This window comes from Hypanus sabinus, chromosome 4 (assembly GCF_030144855.1).
Source record: "Hypanus sabinus isolate sHypSab1 chromosome 4, sHypSab1.hap1, whole genome shotgun sequence".
NCBI classification, from domain to species: Eukaryota; Metazoa; Chordata; class Chondrichthyes; order Myliobatiformes; family Dasyatidae; genus Hypanus; species Hypanus sabinus.
The window spans coordinates 123,798,452-123,824,281 of record NC_082709.1 but is presented as its reverse complement, the minus strand read 5'-3'; the positions used below and the strand labels follow the sequence as shown (position 1 = coordinate 123,824,281).

The window sequence follows — 25,830 nt, the reverse complement described above, 5'->3', positions numbered from 1 at the left end:
GACAACGGAAATACGTCAATCCATTTATGTACAGTGATGTGAAAGGTGGATGAGGAATAAATACTGGCGAGGATACACCCTTCTCACCCATGAATGGTGTCTGAGGGTCATTTATTATCATTGGCAAGGGGCCTCGGTTTAGACTGTCAGCACAGCTTTATACTTCCAAGCAATTTCATTCTGTGGCAGACATTGTCAAGAAAGCTAAGAATCATTAATTTTTAAAGGCTCAGTACTTCTGTGTTCAGGGTTCTTGGTGTGGAATGAGATACTGTAGAGTGAAGTTTATATTCTACTTTTACAAGTATGTATTTGAATTCTTTGGCATTTAGATTGCAATACAGCAAGGTTCATTGGTAGATTTAACACCTTTGAGTTGGAATCCAGAGATCTGACTTTCTGACCAACAAGCCGGATGCTTCAAGTTGCTCAAACATGGCACAGGGTTGACCATAGCCATCTTGCTTTGCTAAGTTATTGAGTAGTTGAATCTCCTGTGTCAAATGCCAAATGCTGAAAAAATATTTACAGTGATGGCAACAGTCCTTCAGGGCTGTTGAATATGACCAGCTCCCAGTTTGACTGTAACTGTTGGAGCCATTCTCTCTGCTGAATTGGTAGCCTCAACCATTTGGCTGGCTGGAAAGCACTTACACTAGTGGTTCAGGCCACCCATCCAACTGTCACTACTTTATGGATGTTAACTACTATTACTTCCTCTTACTGAACGTTTACTATTTGCTCTGATGGGAAATCCCAGTTTTTGGACTGGCTGTGTGGCCCAAAGCTTCACAATCTCCAGGAGCAGCCTGGAACGGTTCCTCACTAATTTTGCTTCAATCGTGGGAGACTGAGACAGCAGGCGGTATGTTTGCTAATCATCAGCTGCTGTTGGAAGAAGGCCCCTGTGCTCCAGCGATCCCCCCCCTCTCTCTCTTTTGGTGGAGAGTGAGAGCCTGTTGGTCTTCGCGATGGGGTGTTCGGAGAAGCAATGCGGAAGGTTGTAACATCGGAACAGCGAGTTGCTGGTCTCCGCTCTCATTGTTGCAGGACTCTGGATCAATGTCTCTTTGGGAGGGCTTTTGCTGTTGCTTGCCTGGTGGGGGTTGGAGGGTCGGGGCTTCTGCTGGTGCAAGTGGGGGGGAGGGAGCGGGTTGCCGTCTGTGCTCCTGCTTCTTGTGCAAAGTGAGGGGGGGGGGCTTTGATATTTCTATTATTCACTCTACAGAATTTCTTGTTTCATGGATGTTCGAGAAGACTAAGAATTTCAGGTTGTATATGGCATACATTACCTGATATTAAAATAAACCTTTGAACATTTGAAATATATTCATTGGCTGATCATAGATTTGCCCATAAATCATTCTGAACTGCAATGTAGCAGAATAACCAGTTAACCTTAACGCACCCAGCTCACAGTGAATGAAGCTTTCTTAATTCCATGAAACTATCCTCGCATTTCATTTAGTAAGTGGATTCTTCCAGTGGGTTAGATGTTAATCTTTTGTTATTTTGGCTAAAATTAAATTGTGAATTGCAGGAGATGGAATTTACTTGTGGGAATTTGCTGAGAGGCAAATTGCTTAAGCACTTATAACAACTGTAAACAGAGGTTCTTGAACAATGCAAAAATAAGCCACTTAAGCTGTGTTGAATTACATTGCTCTTTATTGTACGTACCTGTTCATATCATCCATATTATCTGCTGCAAAGTAAAAGCTTTTAATCTTGGGATGGCATGCTTTGAATGCACTGTTGTGGAGAGAGAGAGAGAGAGAGGAGCACACAATAAAACACACAAGCTCTCATATATCATTTTTGCATAAAAATAGTTAAATACTCACAGGTTTTGAAAATGACTATTAGAAATTAAAATTAAATTGTTGTGCGTATTGTAAAAAGTAAGATCAGAAGTTGTTGTAAATATTTGTCAGGCCCAAGCTACAATGTTGATGGGAGAAGAAGAGTTAATATTATAGGTTAAGAAAGCTCTCATTAGTTGCAAAATCATATTTTGTGCTCTAGGATGAAAAATAGGCAAGCACAGAATAAGAAGCAGTATTCAGATCTTTGTTGATTTCCATTTTTAATTTTGGGGCAGAGTCTGCTATTCTGCCTCCAATCTCAAAAAGCCTGCTGACCCCATCTGGCTCATACATTACGCATGGTCACCTGTGGAAATGGTTCAAAACTATAATTGTTCCTATAATATATGGGGGACCGCTTGATTCATTTAGCATCAGATTGGTTTGACGGAATAAACAAAATCATAAATACTAACAGTGTCTCCACCGCCTGAACCCAAACTGTTGCCTTCTTTCACATGAGTCACAAACTATTTACTTTCCTCATGTTAACTTTAATGAATGGATGACAGGCTCCAGCGATTGATTCATGAAGAGCTACCAACAGGAAATACTGATAGATAGTGTGATCTTAATTGCCCAGGCAATCTAATTTATTTAACAATTCCTTTATCTTGGACGAACCCAAACATTTAAAGAATTGTACCACAAGATCAAAAGTAATCAAATGTCACAAAATAGTTGATAAGCAATGGACTGGCCTGTCTGAAGTGCAGTGATGGGAAACAAGCACAAAACAAGAGCCCAACAAAATAAGTTTTCTGATGTTACTAATTAGCAAGTATTCTTCAACAGGTCAAAATTTCTCTAATATTTAACATAACTAGAACATACTGATGAATGTTTTAATGTTCCATTTTCACCATCAAGTAATTCACCTCATTAACACAGCTCTTGCTAGCCTATGACTTAGTTATCTTTATAAGGATCAATCATAAGATTGATTACCCTTACGTCAGATATTCTTCACACCTGATTCATGCTCGCATTATTTTCGCCCAGGTCATTGAAGCATGCATATTGGGAGCCACCAATAAGCAGCTTACATAACTCTGACCTAATTCAAGGCATGAGTCACCAACTGAGCAAAATCGAAAATCTAATTAGGTTAATTTTCCTACTGTGTCCCAGTAAAAATCTGATGCTCAATGTTTCAGCTCAAGCATGAGATTTTGTAAAGTTGATTTTCAGATGGATTGTGTAGCTTTTATCTTATTTAGAGATACAGGGCGGGACAGGCCCTTCTGGCCGAACGATCCACACTGTCCAGCAACTCACCTGTTCAATCCTAGCAGAATCACAGGACAAGTTACAAAGATCTGTAGGACAAATGCATATCAGCGTTGCACTAACAGCTATGCTATGGTGGAACTCTTGCAAAACTTGTTTTAACGTCTACATTAAAACATTTGAGACAGAATTACTGGAAGCCATTCAGCCCACTGGTTGTGTTCCCCTATTCAAGAAGATCATGGTTCATCTTTTATCCCAGTAGATCTTCCTTACACACCTTCCTTGTTTCCTTTAAAAAGTGAATATCAATCTAGCTCTGTCCTGAATATGTTCAATTTCTTAGTGAGCACCAACCTCTGGAAAGAGAATCTCAAGGTTCACCACAGACTAGGTGAAGAGATTTCTCATCTCAGTCCTAACTGGCTTCGATCTGCCTGGAAACCTTCAACACTGCATTCACCCTGTCAAAATGTTTACAAAGGGATTCTAGTGCATTGCACATCTTGATTTGTGTTGTCCTAAAAAATCTGTAGTTAAGTATCATACTTTAAAATCAGATGTTTGTTATCCAATTACAATTGACCTAAAATCAGAAATATTTCTCATAATTCATAAAATGGCATACCATTGCAACTAATGCCATCAGTTTTTACAGTATGTGAGCGTTTGCTAATCAATATATAGAGATCCCCATGACACCTGGACCATTGTTCTTGCACTGCAATGCAATAAAATACTTGCCTCACAAACCTAGACTGGCTTCTGGGCTAAGCACAGGGATTGCCCAGTGGCATTTACAAACTGACACCTTTCAGGAAAATAATACCTTGTGGTACATGGTATTGTCTAATACTCTGCATGTTATCCCAAAATTCTAGGCCTAGATATGCCTACAGAACTAGCTAAAGCCATATTTCCCAACAATATATGAAGTGGTGTTTCTCTCTAAATTAATCTCTCATCTTTTTTTGTAAAAATATCTTCTAGGAAATTTGTTGAAAATGCCTGGATTAACTCGAGTAACAAAAAGTTAACAGAAAAATAACTCAGGAGGAGGGATGGTGAGCTGGATCAGATACAGCCGAAGGCATGGATTAGAATATGATGAGTACAAGCTGGTTGTGGGCAACTGGTCCTGTGACACAAGGTCAAGATTCAGAACACTGGGAACAGGCAGAGGAGAGGAGCAGAGTAGCGATTCTGAGGGATGGAGGGGATAAAATGGAAGGGATATCTTAACATAATTGCTTGTAAAACATGAGAACACCAATCAGCAGAGCTCAAAGAATAACATATAGCAATTAATCCTGTTGGTTGGAATGCCTAATGGGATATGTGAGCAATGTCAGAGATTGAATTGAATTGCTTCCATCTGAAGTCGATGTTGAAAGAGTGCATTAGGCCATCATTCCAGAATACTTACTACTTCTTCCGACATTCACTCGCTCTGTCAATTTTGAACTCCGACAGGCAGATAAATCCTTCCGCCTTCTCGTCCTGAAGAAAATTAAAACCACACATTTTGACACATACTGGATATTTTTAAAGTTCTGATATTCAAATGTTCAGTGAACTAAAGCTTCTCTCTGAAAAGTTGTTTTACAATGAACTGAGCCAAAAACAATAACATGGATCTTAATGTCAAATGAAAAACTTCACATTCAAAGTTATTCACCATGTGAAGATATATTTAGATTGTCAATGTTACTGCAAGAATTGAGCTTCTATCTGATAAACAGGACAACGGACGGACTACTTAACTTTTAAGGACTGCTTATTACAGTTATGTATTGGCCTGTGGTACAGTTCAACCATTATTCTTCCATGTTTCCTTCTTCAACTGCTTTGCCCTCTAATTAATTTTTTTATCTGCAGATGTTACACTTGGGACACATAGTAAATGTCCATCATTTCCTCATGCGCTGCCATACTCAGAACATTATAAATGCCTTAACTGTGAAGACACATTGGCCTTGATATCACGTCTCAACTTGAACCACCTGTTAAGCCGATGATACATGAACGGCCAAGTCACATTTTGTGCACAGGCTCCTGGCGAGCTCAGCCTCGTATAAACCACCAAAAGAACACTCCTTTGCCTCTTGAGGAAGAAGGGGGAGAGTTTGCTTTTATGATCGGTGCTGAAGTATAGCGGGAAGGGGAAAGGTAGGAATAGCGAGAGGCTAATCTATCTGAAGAAGTGAAGGGAAGTCAATATTTTAAAGTGATGCTCCTGTAGGAAGAGCCATTTGTAGGATTCCACAGGTTTGGTCTATTCTCTTCGAGTTTTTTTGAAGCAGGGATCCTCAGCTGCGAAGCAGGTTTTACTTCTGAGTGATTGCTGTGTGGTGGTCACATGACCAGGTGTTTCCATGCATAATTATGTCATTAGTATGGAGGACCGAGAAGGGAACTTGGCTTTCTACAAGAACCATACAATCATATTTTTGATTATAAAATATTTGCATAGTATAGAAAATGTATGTAGTTTTCCAGCTAGTTACTAAGTTGTAAGTGCGCCCATTTAGAAATTGAAATTGCCTTGTTGCTGCAATGGATTTAAGTCCTCCCACAATTGAGAATATTTGTTTTCACTGCTACAAATGATGTGTACTTTGCCATTTTGTGACGTGGTTTGGCAAAAGCAAAGCACCTAGAAACCATTAACAATTTGGCAGCATTAAAAAAAAAAATGCCAATTCAGCAGTGCATCAATATTTTTAATATTTACACATGATTTTCAGAAATGCCTACAAGTATAAGAGATTTGCAGGTGCCAGCTATATCGCAAAGTAAACATAAAAAGTGAAGATATTCTTAAGTAAAATTGCTTCTGAAGTTTGTTGCTCTGTCACCTGAGTTTAATTTTTAAAATGTCTTCTTTTCATTCATAACTTTTTTCGCTGTTAACATCTGTGTATCTGAGGTTGTCAGAAAGGTCAGTGGGCTCACCAGGTCTGCAACTCCGCAGCCTGAGAATCATGCAAATTTCAGACAGCATGCTCTGCTCTGACTTCAATCACTTCTTCTGAGTAAAAGCTTTTTATTTACACACATCATCTTCCTAGTGGAGCTTGGTAACTAACCACACAAAAGAAACTTCGATACACGCCTGTCTCCTACACAGTGGCAAGACGTGCATGTGGTGGCAAGCTGGAAATACCCCAGCAGTGAATAACTATCTTAGGATATAAGCAGCAAATCAATTTTATGTGTATAATACACACTCAGTGGCTACTTTTTTGGCTAAACCAGTGCACCCGCTTGTTAATACAAATACTTAATCAGCCAATCATCTGCAGCAACTCAAGAAGGTCAGTTGTTGTTGGGACCAAACAATAGGGAAAAATGCGATCTAAGTTACTTTGGCCGTAGAACGATCGTGGTGCCAGACAGGGTTATATGAGTATCGCAGAAAGTGCTGATCTCCTGGGGTTTTTGCGCTCAACAGTCTGGAGTTTACAGAGAATGGTGCAAAAACAACAAAAAAAACCCCCACTGAGTGGTAGTTCTGTGGGCAAGAATGTCTCATTAATGAAAGAGGTCAGAGGAGAATGGCCAGACTGTTTCAAACAACATATACAAAATGCTTGAGGGACAGGCAGCCTCTGTGGAAAAGAGTACAGTCGATGTTTTGGGCTGAGACCCTTCATCAGGACTGAAAAAAAAGATGGCTGGGAGATCCCACTTTTTCTGGCAGAGGGAGTGTAGGTACTCAGTAAGGCAGTCTCCCAATCGACACTGGGTCTCATTAACGTTCAGGAGGCCACACTGGGAGCACCAGATACTGTGTATGACCTCAACAGACTCACAGGTGAAGTGTTGCTTCCTGTATATCGGTGAGACCTGATGTAGATTGGGAGACCGCTTCACCGAGCACCTACGCTATGTCCGCCAGAACAAGCAGGATCTCTCAGTGGCCACACATTTTATTTCAACTTCCCATTCCCATTCTGAGATGTCAGTCCATGGGCTCTTCTACTGTTGTGAAGAGGCCACACTCAGGTTGGAGGAGCAGCACCTTATGTTCCATCTGAGTAACCTTGAACCTGATGGCATGAATATCGATTTCTCAACCTTTTGGTAATGCCCCACTTCACCATTCCCCATCCGATTTTCTCTCTCTCACCTTATCTCCTTGCCTGCCCATCACCTCCCTCTGATGCCCCTCCCCCTTTTCTTTCTTACATGGCCTGCTATCCTCTATCAGATTCTCTCTTCACCAGTCCTTTACCTCATTCACCAATCAACTTCCCAGCTCTTTACTTCACCCCTCCCCCTCAGTTTCTTCCTCCCCTCCCCCCCCCCTTATTCCAACTCCTCATCTTTTCCTCTCCAGTCCTGAGTGAAGGGTCTCACCCGAAACATCGACTGTACTCTTTTCCACAGATGCTGCCTGGCCTGCTGAGTTCCTCAGGCATTTTGTGTGTGTTGCTTGGATTTCCAGCATTTGCAGATTTTCTCTTGCTTTTGATTAGACTGTTTCAAGCTGACAGGAAAGCGACAGTAATTCAAATAACCATGTGTTACAACAGTGGTGCGCAGAAGATGACTCTGAACACACAAAATGTCGAACCTTGAAGTGGATGGGCCTCAGCAGCTGAAGACTATGAGCATTTACTCAGTGCCCACGGTATTGAGTACAGGAGGTACCCAGTAAAGTAGTCACTGACTGTATACTTAATATCTCCCTCTAAAAGTGGACATACTTAAAATCCAGTGCATTTCTCTGTACAATAAATTAATTTGCTTACCATCTGTGTGACCAGTCTTTAAAAAAAAGATATCCTGTTATATTCTTCTGACATTTAAGAATAATTTCTACAGATATGTGGAGTAGATGCATGGTTGGACTAATATTTTGTTAGTTCTGGTATAATCCCTGTTAAGATGATTAACACCTCAGTTCAATAAAAATTTTCAATAGTTTAATTTCCATCACAAGAATTACTTCTTTGGGCTTATCGTGTTCTGTGGCTTTGTGGAGAATATGCTTAATGAAACTGACAGACACAATCAGAGGATTTGTGTTTAAGTTGGTTCTTACTTCTTCATTCATGTACCAGTAGAGTGAGACATCTTTCAGCACAACCCAGTACTTTTTCCACTTCTGAGAGAAATAGCTCTTGGCGTCCTTCTTCTTCCACAGCCAACCCTCACAGTCTCCACGGCCGAGATCCTTGCAAGAAATTCGTCTCCTGCTCATGGCTGTCACGGTACCTGAAATTGCCAGGAGATGGAGATCAATCTGACAAGAACTCAGCTGCAACTCACCTAAGTCTACTAACAAACCACAGCAAAACACCATGGCTCGGCTGATTGTAAACTCAACTCTTCCCCTTCTATGATGTGTTTCACCCATCTTGCTTATCAAGAATATCTCTGTCTTGGCTTTAAAAATATTCAAAGCCAAGTTCTCTGCTGCCTTTTGAGGAACTGTGATCCTGAGGCTCACAGCACTCTGAGAGAGAAAATCTATCTCATTTGTCTAATGTGAGCAACCCTTTAATTTCAGACAGTGACCAACTATTTCTGGGGGTTGCTTTTACAGCATGGCTGCATATTAAAGTGTCAAGCTTTGTTCAGTGGAAGGGGTTTCTCTGAGAAATCGGATGACTCTTGGTTCAATTTCCACTCGGGGTCTCAGCTCATAAAAAGACAATTCTTTCAGTGCATCGCTGTTGAGTGCTGCACTGGCTGATGTGCCAGGTTTCACCTATAATGTCAAACTAAGGCATTGTCTGTATATAAAAGATACAGATTGCTGGCAATATTTTTACCTCCGCAAACAACATTAGCCTCACGGAGTCATAAAACACTGCAGCACGGAAGAGGCTCATCTAGTATGTGCTGAACTATTAATCTGCCTAGTCCCATCAACCTGTACCTGGACTATACCCTTCCCATCCATGTACCTTACCAAATTTCTCTTATAAACTGAAATCAAACTTGCACCCATCATTTGCACTGGGAGCTCGTTCCACCCTCCCACAACCCTCTGAGTGTAAACATTTCCCCTCATGTCCCCCTTAAGCATTTTACCTGTCACTCTCAACTCAAGTCCTCTAGTTCTAATCTCACCTAAACTCAGTGGAAAAAGCTTGCTCGATTTACCATTTCTATACCGCATACTAATTTTGTACGCCTCTATCAAATCTCCCCTCAGTCTCCTATGCTCCCGGGAATAATGCCCCTAACCTATCCCTATAACTCAGGTCCTTAAATCCTGACACAATCCTTGTAAATTTTCTCTGCACTCTTTCAATCTTATTGATACCTTTCATGCAGAAAGGAGACCAGACTGATTTTATGATTATTAATTCAGTACTTCATGTACAATTTGATTGATACATTTCTTTTTTATTATAAGAATGCAACAAAAGGATTTAGGTTGATAGATAAGTCTCAGTTTTATAAATGGTCAAATGGCATGGGCAGCATGGGTTGGTTGAGTCAGTGGAAGAGATCAATAATTCGGAGAGCTTAGAGGAAGTACAAAATTGGAAATTATATTCAGCTTTAATCTGTTTAATGAAGAAAGGATATATCCACATTGGAGGCAGTTCAGAAGAGTTCCCTTTGATTTATTCCGTGCAATAAGACAATGAACAGCTCATAAAGTTATGTATTCTTCAGAATTTGGAAAAATGAAGGGTAAAATAAAGAAAGTTTCAAAGTTACAGAGTTAAAATTTATTATCACAAGATCCCAAAAGAGAAGGGCAGGGTCAATGTTGAAATGTTTCTGCTGGTGAGAGAGTTTCAAATGTGGGGATGCAGTTAAAAGAAGGTGGCCATTTAAAATTAAAGTATGTTGGAATTCTTACTCACAAAGGATGGTGACTCTCTAGAATTCTCTAGTCCAAAATGCTACTGGAGCATTGGATCTATTTAAAGAGCTAAATAATTTTTTGAAAGATTGAGGGATGGAAAACTGGCACAGAAAAGGCTAGGTGACCTACCTCTGCTTCTGTTATCTTGTGTTCCTGTAAAAAAAAACAAATTAAGGCTCAATACTCTGGTAAAGCCATGCTGAAATGTTTGAGGAGATAACTTATAACCTTAGACCAGTAACACAATCCAATGCAAATACATCATAATGGGCACTACATGCTTTGTGACCGGCTTTTTTGTGTTGAACACCTTCTGCTGTGCAAATGTGCATGAGATGGGTGGTATACCAGTACATTTCACCCAGCACCACCGAGCCAGACTTAGGATCAAGGAGTCAGCCATTAGTGCACAAAATACATGGTTAGGTCTCTTAAAAAAAAGCACCCTGACACATGGCACACAATAAATGTGGGCTATATGACGGGTTTTCTAGGCTACAAGGCATTTGATAGTGATCTTTGACCATTCTGTTATTGTGTAAGATGATGTTGACCGATAGGAAGTTAGTAAAACAAAACCCGTGGAATGAAAGGATCTTTGGAAGTCCAGTAAGAAATGGACTTGTGAACAGAAGGCAGAATTACTTTAAATGGCTGTATCTCAGTCTGCTTCGGTACATAGTGGCAGTCCTCAGACTTCAATGTTAGGAGCAATGTTTTATATGATTACACGTGTTCATGACTTGAACTTTCTTCTATCCCAACTTCAATTTCATAGAGTATTGAGAATAAAAGTAGGCATTCCACCAACTTAGAAGAGCTTAAATGGGCAGAAGCCTGTGAAGTAAGCAACTGCAACGGCTGACTTGGAGTAATTGTGGAACTTTCAATAAAGGCAGAGCTGGCCTGTATGAAGCTCGTAGTCACTGATAAAACTTAAAAAATATTTATTGTAGGATTTACCTGTATATATAAAAAAAGAATCAATATATTTGACCAGAGTTGAAAAACACTAATATGAAGTTTATTCTCAATAATGAAACACTGAGCAGGAAAAGCAAGATTAATCAAATGGAAGACTGGTAAAAAAAGAATCCTTTACCTTTGTTCCTTTTTTTAGACTTCTGTCCCAGGGATTGCTGAAATGTCTGAAATCGAAGAAGCACAAAACCAGCAGTGAAAATTATAAACTGAGGTTTATAAGATACGTTCCTTTTGGTTTCCAACTATGAAAAATATAAACTGAGGTTTATAAGATACGTTCCTTTTGGTTTCCAACTAAATATGGCTTTATCGTCATCTATATTGGGCAGTTAACTCAGCTTAGCTATGCATTTCCTGTACTGCAAAATAAACCAGAAGCACAGCTCGCTAACTGAGGCAAAACAATGCTAACCTATTTGGAATATCAAATATTACTGTTCTGAAGTTTATTGCATTCTGTGTACAGTTATCATCTGAGGTCTTTTGGGTGTAAATATTTCATAAAAACAGCATGTGAATTATCAAGTTTTCAGAGTTAAAATCACAAAATACATCTCTGATACTGGAAAAATAACTGCGTGGTCTAACCACAAGGCTACCGAGTGCACATTGCGTAGAGCCTGCATTGTGAATCATGCAGAAACCTCTGCATACAAATGACCACTGTTTTTCTTGATCTGTACAAGCAAAAATACGAAAACCACAGTTCTGAACTTTATGAATTATGAGGGTGGAATGAAAGAATTCTATGTACAGTGGTTTTATTTTATGGCATGCTCAGAAAATTAAGCACAAATGGTCAATTTTTTTATACCAATACTAAGCAGACAGCGTTTAGCAAATTAATTAAGTTCTTTGGCTGTTATACCCTGAAACTGTGGTGAAGCTTTGAGAACAGTGTGAATGGTGATGAGCAGTGCAAACGGGCATTTCCATCCTCTTGACGTTTGATGTATTGGCAATAGAAATTTGCCAAGTTAAGCACATTATCATTTTCCCTTCAGTAAAGAATATTTCTTCATTTACAGCAAAATCAATTCTCTAAATTTTTTGCAGGTTAATGAAATGGCATACAGGTGTCCCCAGGTTTATGAATGCTCGCTTTACGCCACTTTGCTTTTACAAAAGACCTACATTGGTAACTTGTTTTTGGATTATAAAGAGTAATTTCGCTTTTACGAAAATTTTTCCCATGTAAATTAACTGTTTTTTGCTTTATGCCATTTTGGCTTAAGAAAGGTTTCATAGGAATGTTCTACCTTTGTAAAGGGGGGAACACCTGCAATTGTAAATAAGACAGAATTAAAAAAAACAATGAATGTTACTCAGTTATTCCAAGATGGCAGATATTCTAGCATTTTGTGGGGTGTACAAATATAATTTCTCAGGTGCCCATCTGGCCAGACAGAATATGATATCTGTCTTCCTTTACTAATATGGGTTATGCCGAGATTATACAGTGATTATGTTGAGATCAATCTCTTTAATGACAGGGAAAACAGCTGGTGTCATCTTGAGTGTGGCTAGCAGCAATGCGCTCCATTAAGTCACGGCAATCTGCGACACCCCATGAATCTCTTTCCACAGCCGCGACAAGCATGGTCCCAAGGTGTCCAGCCTGACAGCAGTCTCATCTTGTACTTTAGCTTTGCAGGCTATCCACTTTGGATCTTGTCTTATTCAACACTTGGAACAGCATTTGGTAAGGTCTCACACGGCAGGCAACTCCAGTCGATAAGGTGCATCGGGTCCAGAGTCTGGACCAGAATTGGCACGCCAATGGTAGTCAGAGGGGTGTGACCAGTTGTGTCCCTCAGGAATCAGTTTGTGGAAAATGTCCACGGGTGAGTTAGGAAGTCTGCAAATAACACAAAGACTGGTGGAGTTATGAACAGTATAGAGGACTGTCAGAGTATATAGATCAGTCACAGTAATGGGCTGGGAAATGGATTTTAATCTGAGCAAGTGTGAGGTGAGGCACTTTGGAAGGTAAAGGGAAAGTAGATAGCTAATAGTGGGCCTCCTAACAGCATGATGTGCAGAATGATCTTGGGGTCCAAGTCCATAGTTTGGTGAAAGCTGTCGCACAAGTAGATAGGGTGGAAAAGGTGGAGTATTGTCTTTACTCATCAGGGCATTGACTGTGAGATTAAGGAAATCAGACTGCAGCTGCTTCAAACTTTGGTAAGGCTGCACTTATAGTAATCTGTGCATTCTGGCCACCCCATTACAGGAAGGATGCACAGACTTTGGAAAGGACGCAGAAGAGATTTATCAAAACGTCACACTTGGATTTTAGACTATCAATCAAAATGGGAGGCCGGATGAACTTGCATTGTTTTGCAAGCTCTGGAGGCTGAGGGGAGACCTGGTAGAGAGGCACAGATAAGGTAGACAGCACAGAGTCTTTCTCCCAGGGAAGAAATGTCAAGTATTGGAGGACAAGGTGATGAGGGAAAGTTCAAAGGAGGTGCACAGGGCAAGTATTTTTGCTGACGCAGCGAGTGGTCGATGCTGGGAACAGGCTGCCAAGCAAAGAAGTTTAAGAGGTGGTTAGATATGTGAAAATACAGGAAACGGGGGATATGTATCACATCAAGGCAGGTGGTATTTAGGTTAATTCGGCATTGAGTTCTAAGCAGACCTTGTAGGCCGAATAACCTACTCCTGTTCTCTAATATTCTCTTGTTCACTTCTCAGTTGCTAGAAATTCAAAAAAAGTAAAGCTAGCTTCCAGTTCTTTCAACTTGATCACAACAAAAACCCATACAAAATATACTTGAACTCAACAAAAGGAATTACTTTATTCTTAAGGAAAATTACTTTCCCTTATTTTACATCTGTAAAACCTCAGATGATTAATATTGGCTATTTTTTTTACAATTATGTCCTTTGTGTCGAACTCAGTAATATGATCAATACTTTGGTTCTCAGTTTCTTTTTGCGATGGGTTCCACAATTTGGATTGCTATTACTTGAGAACACAAATCCCGCCCACCATCTACAAGATATAGCAGAAAGATAGATTGGTCTCCTCCGACCTGGTTCAGTGCAACTTCTACGAACTTTGAGATGCTACCCAGGACAAAGCAGCCTGGTTGACTGACATCGTATCCACCCCCCCCAAACATTTATTCCTTCCACTACCATTGCATTGCAGTTCAAAAATGCATTGTACTTACTCACTCATGCAATTTGCCTGCCAGCTTACACACCTGGTAATCTCTTGTACAGAAAAAGGCAAGGCAGCGGACATATGGGAACACCAGTGCTTTTAGGCTCCAACGTTGTGGGAGTATCTCCATCAGGATTTCAGCTGTTAAGGAAGGGAGCTCACCACTATTTCCTCAAGTCATAAAACATGCTGATTGACATCTCAAAATATCCATTTTTTTCTAAAAGGCAGTAAAATTTCATTTCCAACCATATATGTCTTCATTTCCTTTTCACAGTTTGTAGTCCTATGCTGTACAATTTTAATGAATAGTTCAGTACTTTGTTATTGAAACAAAGCGATTTTTGCTTGTTAACTCCATATGGAGCCAAGATGCTGTACAAAATACATAAAAGAACATTCCACACCACACAATATTCACAACACCTATTCAATAAATGGCATTTCAGATAAATAAAAATAGCCCCCCCCCCCCGCTCACCATGAATTTATGAAGCTACTTTTGATATTTTTGGGTTTGCACTGCAAAGTGAGCACTAATTGTTGCTCTGACATTTCAGAACCGGCAAAATTGTGAATCTCTATCATCTTTTCAAAGAGCTTGTCTGCACTGACAGACGCAAACCACATAACAGTTCTTATGACGGCTTGTCTGACCAACAGCAAATTTGCAAAACGACAGGTCAAAAAGTCATATTTTGATTTGAATTACCTCCTCACAAAACTTGTTTCACATACACATAGTCTTATAAAGTGGTTCAATGAAACTGCAGGTACGTTTATTTCTCAAAGAAGTACTTCAACAACTTAAAGGATAATTAGATATGATAGAATTCTCTGTAACCTGACAGTAAATATCATTAGTTAATTTTAATGTTTTAATATTTAGCTGCTCATTTTAAAGGACTGCTTTTTAATTGCTGTATTTGAATGATGAATATGCACATTTTTCAACTCACCTGATTGCAAGCCTTTTAATTATTCCAATTAACTTGTACTTCTATTCAAAATTAAAATAGGGACTCACGAGCTTGTAAGGTGCGATCAAGGTGCAGTGGTGAGGTCAGCAGATGAGTAATCCGGAGACTGGACTAACCATCTAGAGACCCAAATTCAAATCCTGCCAAGTTAATAAATTGGAATCCAATTCGTCAAAGACTATGGAAATGACTGGATTGTCACAAATAACTATGACCTGGTCTGGCCTACATGTGACTCTTAAATGACCTTTGAAGTGGCATGCAAGCCATTCAGTTGTACTGCTAAATAGAGAAAGAAAAAAAAAACCTGGGCTCTGAATCTGGACATGGCTAAGTTGGTCCTGGTCTGTTGACTTTGGAAAATCCTGCTCATGAAAGTTCTCCTGTTGTCTAAAATAGGATAACTGTCCCACAGATTAGTTAAGCCTGACATAATAGTTTTCATATAACTATACTTTATAGACTGTGTGCCAGACTCCTTCATCACAATCCATGGGTAAGTCTTGTCTCACCAGTGGTGACAGTATAGTAGTATACAGACACAAAGGAGCAGCCCTTGTAGTCCCCAACATTTATTCTATGCCATATGAAGCCCCATGGAATCAGGGAAGTCATGGGTGAGGAAACCTCCCTCATTTACCATTGAAATGCCCTCCGTCAGCTGGTGAATCAATGATCCTCTATGGTGAACAACACTTGGAAGAAACATTTCAGGGGCACAAAACTTACTTTGCCCACCTCAGCAATACCCATCACCTTGTCAGAACAACCTTCGACTGAGCTGGCCATATCCCGAAGGACACATCTCCCAAACTAGGTCTGCAATAGCTGGTGAGTGAACCAACATGGGAGAATAAACCTACTCAACCTCGGCCTACTGGTGGCAGGTGACATTAAGAACCGGTAGAAATGATCAACGCACAATTTTTGCTGGAGACATTGCTCTGCTTCACCTGGTGGTGACCTTCCATTTTGTAGCTACAGATATGCTAAACGGGATGGACTCAGAGTAGATCTGAAAGGTCAAAACAGCAGAAATGTACACTACCTCAACGGCTTGCGAAGTCATCACTCTACTGTTTCCATCAAGGTGATTATGATAGTTCCATAAGGAGCCCAGAAGAGCTTGCCAGGTGCTGAAGTAGGTATAGCTAAAAATGATGAGGTACCGGCCCTTTGAGGCCTCAGTTACATACGTACTAAATGGTAAAAATAGACAGAGATAAATAGCTTCATAGTTAGCCTGTCTTTTAGGTACAACACTACCCCAGATAAGAGAAAAGGGCAGTAACACTTGATGGATTTTTTTTTACCAAAGTAGTGTACATTAATGGTGATGGGTTTGTCATGAGGAGAGATTGAAAACACTAGGGGAATATTCGCTCGTGTTTAAAAGGAGAGGAAATCTCATGTTAGCTTATGAAATTGCTAAAGAACTTGACAGGTTAGATGCAAGAAGCATGTTTTCCTGACATGGAATGTAGGAGAGGGGCCACAGTTTAAGGCCGAGGTTTAGGCCCTCACTGAGCTGAAGCAAGCTTTCCTTGCTCAGAAGACGGTGTACTTTGGAATTCTCTAGACTGAGGCTGTGGAGGCTCATTGAATAATTGAGTTCACCCATAAGAGACAACAGATTTTCAGATATTAAGGCAATCAATGGGTATAGTGAAAGGGCTGGAACACAGCACTGAGGTGTAAAACCAGCCGTGACCTTGATGAATGGAGGAGCTGGCTCACAGCAGAGATACAAGTCCTTCGCCTCAACGAGTCCATGCCGACTATGTTGCCCACCCAGCTAGTCCCAGCTTTCTGAGTTCGGCCCTTCCCTCCATGCACAGTATTTAGACAACTGCTTCTTAAATGACATTACTGCCTCAACCACTTCTTCTGGCAAATGGTTTCACATCTTCACCACCCTCTGTGTGGAAAAGTTGTCACACAGGTCCCTTTTAAATCCTTCTCCTTGCACTCTAAATCTATGCCCCTTAGTTCCCATCTCCACTACCCTGGGGAAAAGACCTTATCTATATCTCTCACAATATCTGTAAGATTTCTATAAGGAATACAGATAGGCCCGACTAACATCTCTCTATAACTCAGGCCTTCTAGTCCTGCAACATACTTGCAAATCTTTTCTGCATTCCTTCCAGTTTATCCGCATCTTTTCTAAATAAAACTGTACACAGTACTTCAAGAGTGGCTTCACCAACAATTTATTCCATGGTAACATGACATCATAACTTCCAAACTAAAAGCCCTGAACGATGTAGGCCAGCATGCAGAATGTCTTTTCCACTGCCTCGTCTAACTGTGATGCCACTTTCAACACACTATGCGCCTGTATTCCTTGGCCCTGGCTGTTCTACTATACTCCCGAGTGCCCAGCTGTTCATGGCTTCACAGTCCAAAATGCATCACCTCACACTTAGCTGTATTGAAATCCATTTGGCATTCCTTGGCCTGCTTCCCTAACTAATTAGGGCATGCGCCTGTAATCTGTATCTTTCTGCCCTATCAACAAAGCCTCCAAATTCTGTGTCATCTGCAAACTTATTGATCCCAGCCTTGTGCATCCACATCCAAATCAGTTATAGACAGCAAATAATGAATAACCAGTGTCCCAGCACCAGTCTCCGTGCCAGAACACCAGGGATAGGGTTCTATTCTGAGAAGCAACTTTCAACCACCACCTTCTGCTTCCTACCTCTGAGCCAGTTTTGAATTTACCTAACCTGCCTTCCCTAGTTTCCTTGAGACCTAACCTTCCAGATCAGCCTACTATGCAGGACTTTGTCCAAGGCCTTGATAAAGTCCAAATAGACAACATCCACTAACTTACCCTTATCTACACTTTTGGTTACCTCTTTAAAAACTCTAAAATGTTTTTGCAAGTACAATTTCCCACACAGAAAGCCTAATCAGACTCTGTCCATCTAAATATTGGTAGATCCCGTCCCTCAGAATTCTCTCCAGTAACTTCCACCATTGATTACAAGTTTTTCCCTTGCTTCCTTTATAAACAACAGACTATCATTAGCCACTTTTAGGACTTCATGAACTTCATCAGTGGCTAACAATGAAATAAATATCTCCACAAGAGCCAACATAATTTCCTCTCTAGCTTGTCACAAAATCTGTGGATACACTTAGTCAGGTCCTGGCGATTTATCCACCTTATTTCACTGTATGGGGGCAAATTCCTCCTCCCTGGTAACAAAATGTCCTCCAAAATTCTTTTACTTGTTTTCCTTGAGCAACCATGATTTTCTCCTCAGGACATGTATCCATTAAAAATCCCTTGCACCTCCCACTGAACGAGACATAGATAGCTTTGCTGTTCTCTAAGGAACCTACTCTCTTGTTAGCTGCCCTTTTAGTCTCAATACAGTTATAGAACCTCTTGGAATTTTCCTTAACCTTACCTTCCCATCTCATACCCTCTCTTTGCCCTCCAGATCCCTCACTTAAAATTTCCTTATCCTTTTATAATCATTTGCTTGATCCCGACCTCCTAAATCCAATGTTGGTTTCCTTATTTTTCTTGACTGAAATCTCAATATCTATTATCATCCAAGGTTCCCTAAACTTGCCAGGTTTACCCTTCACCCTAACAGGAAAGTACTGCTCCTGGGCACCTGCTGTCACTATTAAATGCCTCCCACTTGCCATTTAATGCATTCCTTTTCCTTCACACAGGCTCATCCAAATTGACCTCTGCTAGATCCTGTCGGGTTTTCCCAAACGTAACCCTTCTCCAGTTTAGGACTCTAACCTGTGGACTTGTCCTATCCTTTTCCATCATCATCTTAAAACTAGAGACAAAATGGCTTCATGGTCACTGGAGGCAAAGTGCTCCCTGACCATCACTTCAATTACTTGCATTGCCCCGTTCCCCAAGATGAGGGCCTCCCAAATAGAACCCTCCATATATCGACTCAAGAAACTTTCCTGCACCCACTCCCATTTTTTATCTCATTTATCTTATTTATCTAGATACCTACAAATTAATTGGCCAAGATTAATCTCAGGGAGTATAAATAATCAGAATCAGAATCAGGTTTATTATCATCGGCATGTGATGTGAAATTTGTTAATTTAGCAGCAGCAGTTCAATGCAATACATAATCTAGCAGAGAGAAAAAAAAACATAATAAGTAAACAAGTAAATAAATTACGTATATTGAACAGATTATTAAAAAAATGTTCAAAACCAGAAATACTGTATATTAAAAAAAAAGTGAGGTAGTGTCCAAAGCTTCGATGTCCATTTAGGAATTGGATGGCAGAGGGGAAGAAGCTGTTCCTGAATCGCTGAGTGTGTGGCTTCAGGCTTCTGTACCTCCTACCTGATGGTAACAGTGAGAAAAGGGCACACCCTGGGTGCTGGAGGTCTTTTATAATGGATGCTGCCTTTCTGAGACGCTGCTTCCCAAAGATGTCCTGGGTACTTTGTAGCTAGTACCCAAGATGGAGCTGACTAGATTTACAACCTTCTGCAGCTTCTTTCGGTCCTGTGCAGTAGCCCGTCCACACTAGACAGTGACGCAGCCCGTCAGAATGCTCTCCACGGTACAACTATAGAAGTTTTTGAGCGTATTTGTTGACATGCCAAATTGCTTCAAACTCCTAATAAAGTATAGCTGCTGTCTTGCCTTCTTTATGACTACATCAACATGCGGGGTCCAGATACAAAGTGTTAGATAAGACAGAAGAAAGTTGAACTCTTTACAACAGAGGTTCCCAACCTTTTTTATGTCATGGACCACTACCATTAACTGAGGAGTCCACGGACCCCAGGTTGGAAACCCCTGCTTTACAAGCATTGCTGGCAAAGGTGTTGACCCTTATTTCCAAGTCTAGTCCCTTGCCTGAGGTAGCTCCTTATGTTAAATAAAGCCTTACTGCACTGCCTTAATGTGCTAATCAGAACACCAACAGTAATTATGGGAGTTTAGGGTCCTTCACTATATTCCAGACACTTCCTGGTACAATCTATTTTTGTTTCCCTCCCAGTCTAGTTTGGCTGGTATGTTTAAGCTTTTTCAGGCCTTTAAATAGCAGCAGAACAGTCCTGTACCTCCGCTCCTCCACGCTACAATATCATCTCCATCGGGAATTGTATCCAACAACTGGAGCTTGTCAGAAATGCTACCCAGTGGGGATGAGGTCACTGTGTGAAGTAGGGGCGGAATGGATAGTTTGTCAGGGTGGTGCGGTGGAGATACGTCTCTACCAAAGGAGGTGGAAGGTGCTCCTTCACTCTGCTAGCCTGCAGGCCACCTTTTAGGCAAAATGCAGCACCTGCTTGGCCCCCTGATCAGGGTCAGGTGAAGGCACGGGAGCAGGAGGTGGACAGCCGTACGAGAAGCTGGTACGTATTACAAATCCTAGTTAGGTGACCACAGACGCAAGAGAGACAATCTCTGAAGAGGATTGATAGTGGTTGGGGTCACCTGTCTTATAAAGGCACTGCACAGAAGAAGGCAATAGCGAACCACTTCATTGCCAAGAACAGTCATGGTCATGGAAAGACCGTGATTGCCCATGTCATGTGACATGGCACATAATGAAAGAACGAACTTAATTTGTCAATGCAGTAATAATATAAAAATGTAGTATTGAAAATTACTTCAGTGGTGTTGTCTCTTTAGTAACTGTGCCACACTTGTCTGACTTAGTTTGAAATTTTAGAATATCCTCTCACGCAGTATGATTGATAAAGCTCCAAGAAATAGCAATATGACAGGGATCAGGTAAATGGGATTACTTCAGATGATGCCTTTTAAAAAAACGTATCCAGTCGTGGGATGTGAGCATTGGTGCCCACTCCTATATGCTCCTGAACGAAGGAGACAATTAAGATATTAGTGGATTGGGTCATCCGTACGTTAGATTGGGCAAGGATGGCAGGACATTCATGAAGCAGCCTAGTTTTCAAATCAATCTGGTAATTCTGTGATAACTTTGGAGACTAACTCCAAGTTAAGACTAATTATAGAAACAGCAAGTACTGGTAACACATATCAGGTCAATCAGCATCTATGGAAAGAGAAACAGTTACCATCTCAGGCAAACCTGTAATATTAACTGCATTTCTCTGTCTAAATCATTTTAGCCTGATCTGCTGAGTGCTACCAGTATTTCTTGTTTTAATTTCAAATTTCCAGCATTTGAAGGTTTTTTTTAAATATTTCTGGCTGTTGGTAGTTAATGGAACTTGCCCAGTTTTAGTGGGAGGGTTTAAACCTTGGTTTAATTCTTCAGAGCTTTGGGTTACAAAACCCCTATGCTATGCCTTAGTTGCATCTGAAATACTATTGTTTCTTTGGTTTATAACAGCAGTGGCTTGCTGCTAGGATGCTGATAACTATGCCTATATCACAGGCTGATTACACAGTGTGACTGTTGGAACCACTCCAGCTGATCCTGAACTTTGGCTTCCTACTGCACACTGCACAGCAGAAAATAAATCTAGCTCTAAATACTGTTCAGCAGCAGCAAATATTAGTGGAAACAGTAGAATTTCACACCAGATATATTTTATATATCAAGCTGTTGTCAATTGCACTCTGGTGATATTGATTTTTTTCCCTACCTCCACGGGACATTTGCTGATGATTTCTGTTCAAAATCACCAATCGCTCTCCAGAGAAACGTGAAGAAAACTCGCATGTTCCACAATGTATACTCACTGCTCACTGTGGCCGGAACTGGAAGCTGGACTTCAATGTTTGACCGAAGTGGTAATGCAAGGAGAGGATCTGCTGCTTACCTCAAAAACCAGAGTGATGTGAGTATTTCTTAGAATCCTGGCCCCATGCTTATAGTACGAAGGAGGCCTTTGGGACCATCATCACCTGATTGGCCCATTTTATCCATTCCTTATCCCTCAGTAATTCTGCATTTTATTCTCTCTCACTCATGCCCACCTCTTCTTGTTAGCATTACTGTACACCAAGGGACAGCAGCCAGTTAAGCTATCAACATTTCTTTGGGATGTGGGAGGAAAATCAAAACACCCATAGGAAATCCATATGGCCACAAAGAGAATACGCAGACAGCACCATTTGACGTAGAGCTGAGAATGCTGATCACTTTTTATCGCTGCAAAAGATAAATGATATGCAAGGAAATGCACTTACAGTGTTCCCAGTACACCAGACTCTTTAAATTATCTGACACACCCACAAGTAGACTCACCAACCACTGTGGATATGCCTTGTCTTTCACCTATCAGATGCCACAGGTTGAAACAGGATGGATGAATAAGACTTAAGTATTTCTTGCAGTATATTAGGTTGAAACATATTAAAGCTTTTTCGAACATTGCAACTTGAAATCTCATACATAACGTTTTTACCTCCCCGGTCGAACGGATTGGCTCTGAGAGAAGGGACCCAGCAGCCATCAAGCCAGCTTGTCTCTGACTTCTAACTGTATACATTCATAGAGATGGCCCCTTAACTCTCCATGCCTCTCCTCCATCTTTGCTACTGAAAATTAACTTGTTTTCTCCCTTTCCCAGTACCTATGGTAGATCCAGACCCAAAATGTTAACTGCTTCTCATTCCCCAGGTGCCACTGAGTGTTTCCATCAAAGTTTGGTTTTATACCAGATTTCCAGCACATGCAGAATTTAGATTTTAATTTCCTCTGTGCGGCTATCTCCCTATTTTAAGATTGTCACCCTCATCCACCATACCTTCCCAACACCCAACACTGTGGTTCCTGATGGCCCAGCCAGGAGAAACATTAATCCTCCAGCCTCCCTCAGAGCCTGCTCTGTCTTGCAGGTACAGAAGGTTTGCTTGTTTGGGTCAAAACACCTAGAAAAGAGAAGTAGGCATAGTAGGTGGAAAGTTCAGGGAGTGTGTCAGGTGCGTCCCTCTTGAGAACTTGGGTTTTGACCTCAAAGTACAAACCCTATTTATGCATGTAAGATGCTGCCACAGAGGAAAACAGTAACTATTATGGTTGGCACTTCTAAATATAAAATCTGCATAGTACCTTTGTATGCCTGCCCTTTCTCTGAGAGATAGCTATAAGGCACACCTTTTAAGAGACAATTATGTTTTTGGATGAAGGAGCAGATTAATTATTTCTTTTACTTTGCACCAATTGTTCTATAATGAAACATGCAATGGACAGTTGATAAAATAAAACTAATAATCTCTTCGCTATTGTTCCTTTTGCCCTATCTAATTAAGATTACATGCATAGGTTGGCAACTTTTTCCTTAAGATTTCAGCGGTAATCAAATACTAATTTACATGTGGGAGCAGTATTAAAATATTCCTGCTGAGATATTTTTTTTTGGCTCATCAACACAGTACTGTAGTCACCTTGTGACTAATAATCTGGCACACATGACCAAGGTAATTTGTATTTATTTTAAAAAATATATATAGAATAAATGAGGTTAGTAAAAGGAAAGTTTGGAAATTTTTTGCATTAAACTTGAAAGAGATACGAACAAACCCAACAAATTACTCTGCTGTGACTTAAGCTTTAAATCTGGATGGAGCATGGGTAAATGTGTCAGGTGACTGGATCCAAAGTTGTCACAGCTCTCTTAACAACAGTTTGACTGTCAAACACACAGGAACTGCAGTTACTTGCTTTTCAATTCATTGTCAGTGTACTGTCTGCACAGTCCCACGGCAATGCTCTGGATGTAAACAGCTAAAGGTTCAAGAGTCAGCTCTCCACCTTAAGTTGACTTGGTCACAGACTCTACAGCCCACTTATGCTGAGAACTTCAGTTTCACTACACTCCGGGTGAAGAAACTTGTTCTCACCTCAGTCCTGAATGGCCCACCGCTTAGTCTGAGACCAGCTAACATTTTCAATGATTCTGAGTGTAAGGTACTCGCGACCTTCTTCCTGCAGGGGAAACTCAGGGGAATATCATTCTTCGGCTTGGCCTGCATTTGCACTCAATTTCAAGTCACATTTGAGTGCCCTGGACACAGCAAAGGCTTCAGGGCCAACCACTTCCCACCTCCTGAAATCTCAGCTTTGTGTGCTGAACAATGTTCCAAAACTATTTCTGCCATATCTGCCAGCTATATGGGGCCTATACACTCCACAAAAAGCAGAAAAAATCTACTTTGACCGGTACTACCCATCTCCTGACTCTCAGTTATTAATTGTCAACTATGAGATCGAGCAGGTACCGGTCGTATGAGTCCCACAAAAAGCCCTGGCTCTGGACCCCATTGACCTTAAAATGTAGACAATCGGGTCAAATTCCAGAGAGCAATAACTCTTGACATCATTTGATTAAGTCTAACATCGATGCATCCTGGTAAAACAGAAGCTAATGTATATTAGTGAGAGGAAAAATGAGTCTGGAGCATTACCTACTGTAAATGGAGGTAACAATGACAATTTGTTCAACTCAGACTAACTGACATCACCAAGCAGATTTCTCAGCACTCTGCCCTGGGACAGACCATATAGAACTGGGGAGATGTTTGGGATGGGACGGGTCTGGGTGTAATGATGGTGGCAAGTGGGGGAACGTGCCGACACCAACAAGGCAGTTGAGCTCATGCAACTGTGCAGAGGAGATTTACAGGGATGTTGCCAGGATTGGGGAGCATGCCTTATGAGAATAAAAACACAAAATGCTGGCAGAACTCAGCAGGCCAGACAGCACCTATGGGAGGAGGTAGTGATGATGTTTTGGGGCCCGAAATGTTGTCACTACCTCCTCCCATAGATGCTGTCTGGCCTGCTGAGTTCTGCCAGCATTTGGTGTTTTTATTTATTTCCAGCATCTGCAGATTCACTCGTGTTGCCTTATCAGAATAGGCTGAGTGAGCTCGGCCTTTTCTCCTTGGAGTTACAGGGGATGAGAGGTGACCTGATAGAGGTGTACAAGATGATGAGAGGCACTGATTGTGTGGATAGTCGGAGGCTTTTCCCAGGGCTGAAATGGCTAGCACGAGAGGGCATAGTTTTAAGGTGCTTGGAAGTAGGTACAGAGGAGATGTCAGTGGTAAGTTTTTTTACGCAGAGAGTAGTGAGTGCATGGAATGGGCTGCTGGCAGTGGTGGTGGAGGCAGAAACGATAGGGTCTTTTAAGAGACTCCTGGATAGGTACATGGAGTTTAGAAAAATAGAAGGCCATGGGTAAACTTAGGTAGTTCTAAAGTAAGGACACATTTGGCACAGCTTTGTGGGCCTGATGCACCATCAATAACTTTCTCTGAGACGTAAAGGCGAGATATCGGCTTTTACTGACTGGAAGAAGGAACAAGCAGTGAGTGACCACCATACTACATCCTGGAGACTGAGAGGCCGGGCTCAGGCCTCAATCGCCTTTATACCGGGAACTGTGGGAGGAGCCACAGGAGCAGTCAGCAGGGAGCGTGTCCAGACAGGTATATATAGTTCACCACATTCACCCCTCCTTTGTTTTAAAAGAGAGTCCCCATGGGGCGAAGTTTCTTACAAGTATATTTACAAGTTAAGTCTATCAGGTGGTCGAATCTGTCGCTGCGATCTACGTAGCACTGGCTGTGATTGCACAGGTGGCAGTGGTGATTGCACCGGAGATGGTGGTTGTGCTGGTTCTGGCCTAACTGGAGGTGTCAGCCCACTAGGCGTCAGTGATCCCTCACGCATGTGCGAGGCGCCTGGTATATACACGTACGAGATGCCCGATATAGGAGTGTCGTGAGGAGTCTGTGTAGGGCTCGGTGTGCACGGTGTCACCTCGGGTACAGGGTTTATAGTTACTGGGGAGTGTTCGGG

At 41.2% G+C, this 25,830-nt stretch overlaps 1 protein-coding gene across 1 annotated transcript in view; it reads right to left on the bottom strand.

Moving 5' to 3' along the window:
- Positions 1 to 25,830, bottom strand: part of cnksr2a (connector enhancer of kinase suppressor of Ras 2a) — a 579,374-nt gene that overhangs the window by 99,983 nt on the left and 453,561 nt on the right. Inside the window, exons 14-18 of the mRNA XM_059968066.1 lie at positions 11,033 to 11,078; positions 10,060 to 10,083; positions 8,146 to 8,318; positions 4,522 to 4,595; positions 1,681 to 1,752 (exon numbers count right to left, since the gene is read on the bottom strand). Coding sequence (XP_059824049.1) covers positions 1,681 to 1,752; positions 4,522 to 4,595; positions 8,146 to 8,318; positions 10,060 to 10,083; positions 11,033 to 11,078 — 389 coding nt within the window. The remainder of the gene's footprint in view (positions 1 to 1,680; positions 1,753 to 4,521; positions 4,596 to 8,145; positions 8,319 to 10,059; positions 10,084 to 11,032; positions 11,079 to 25,830) is intronic.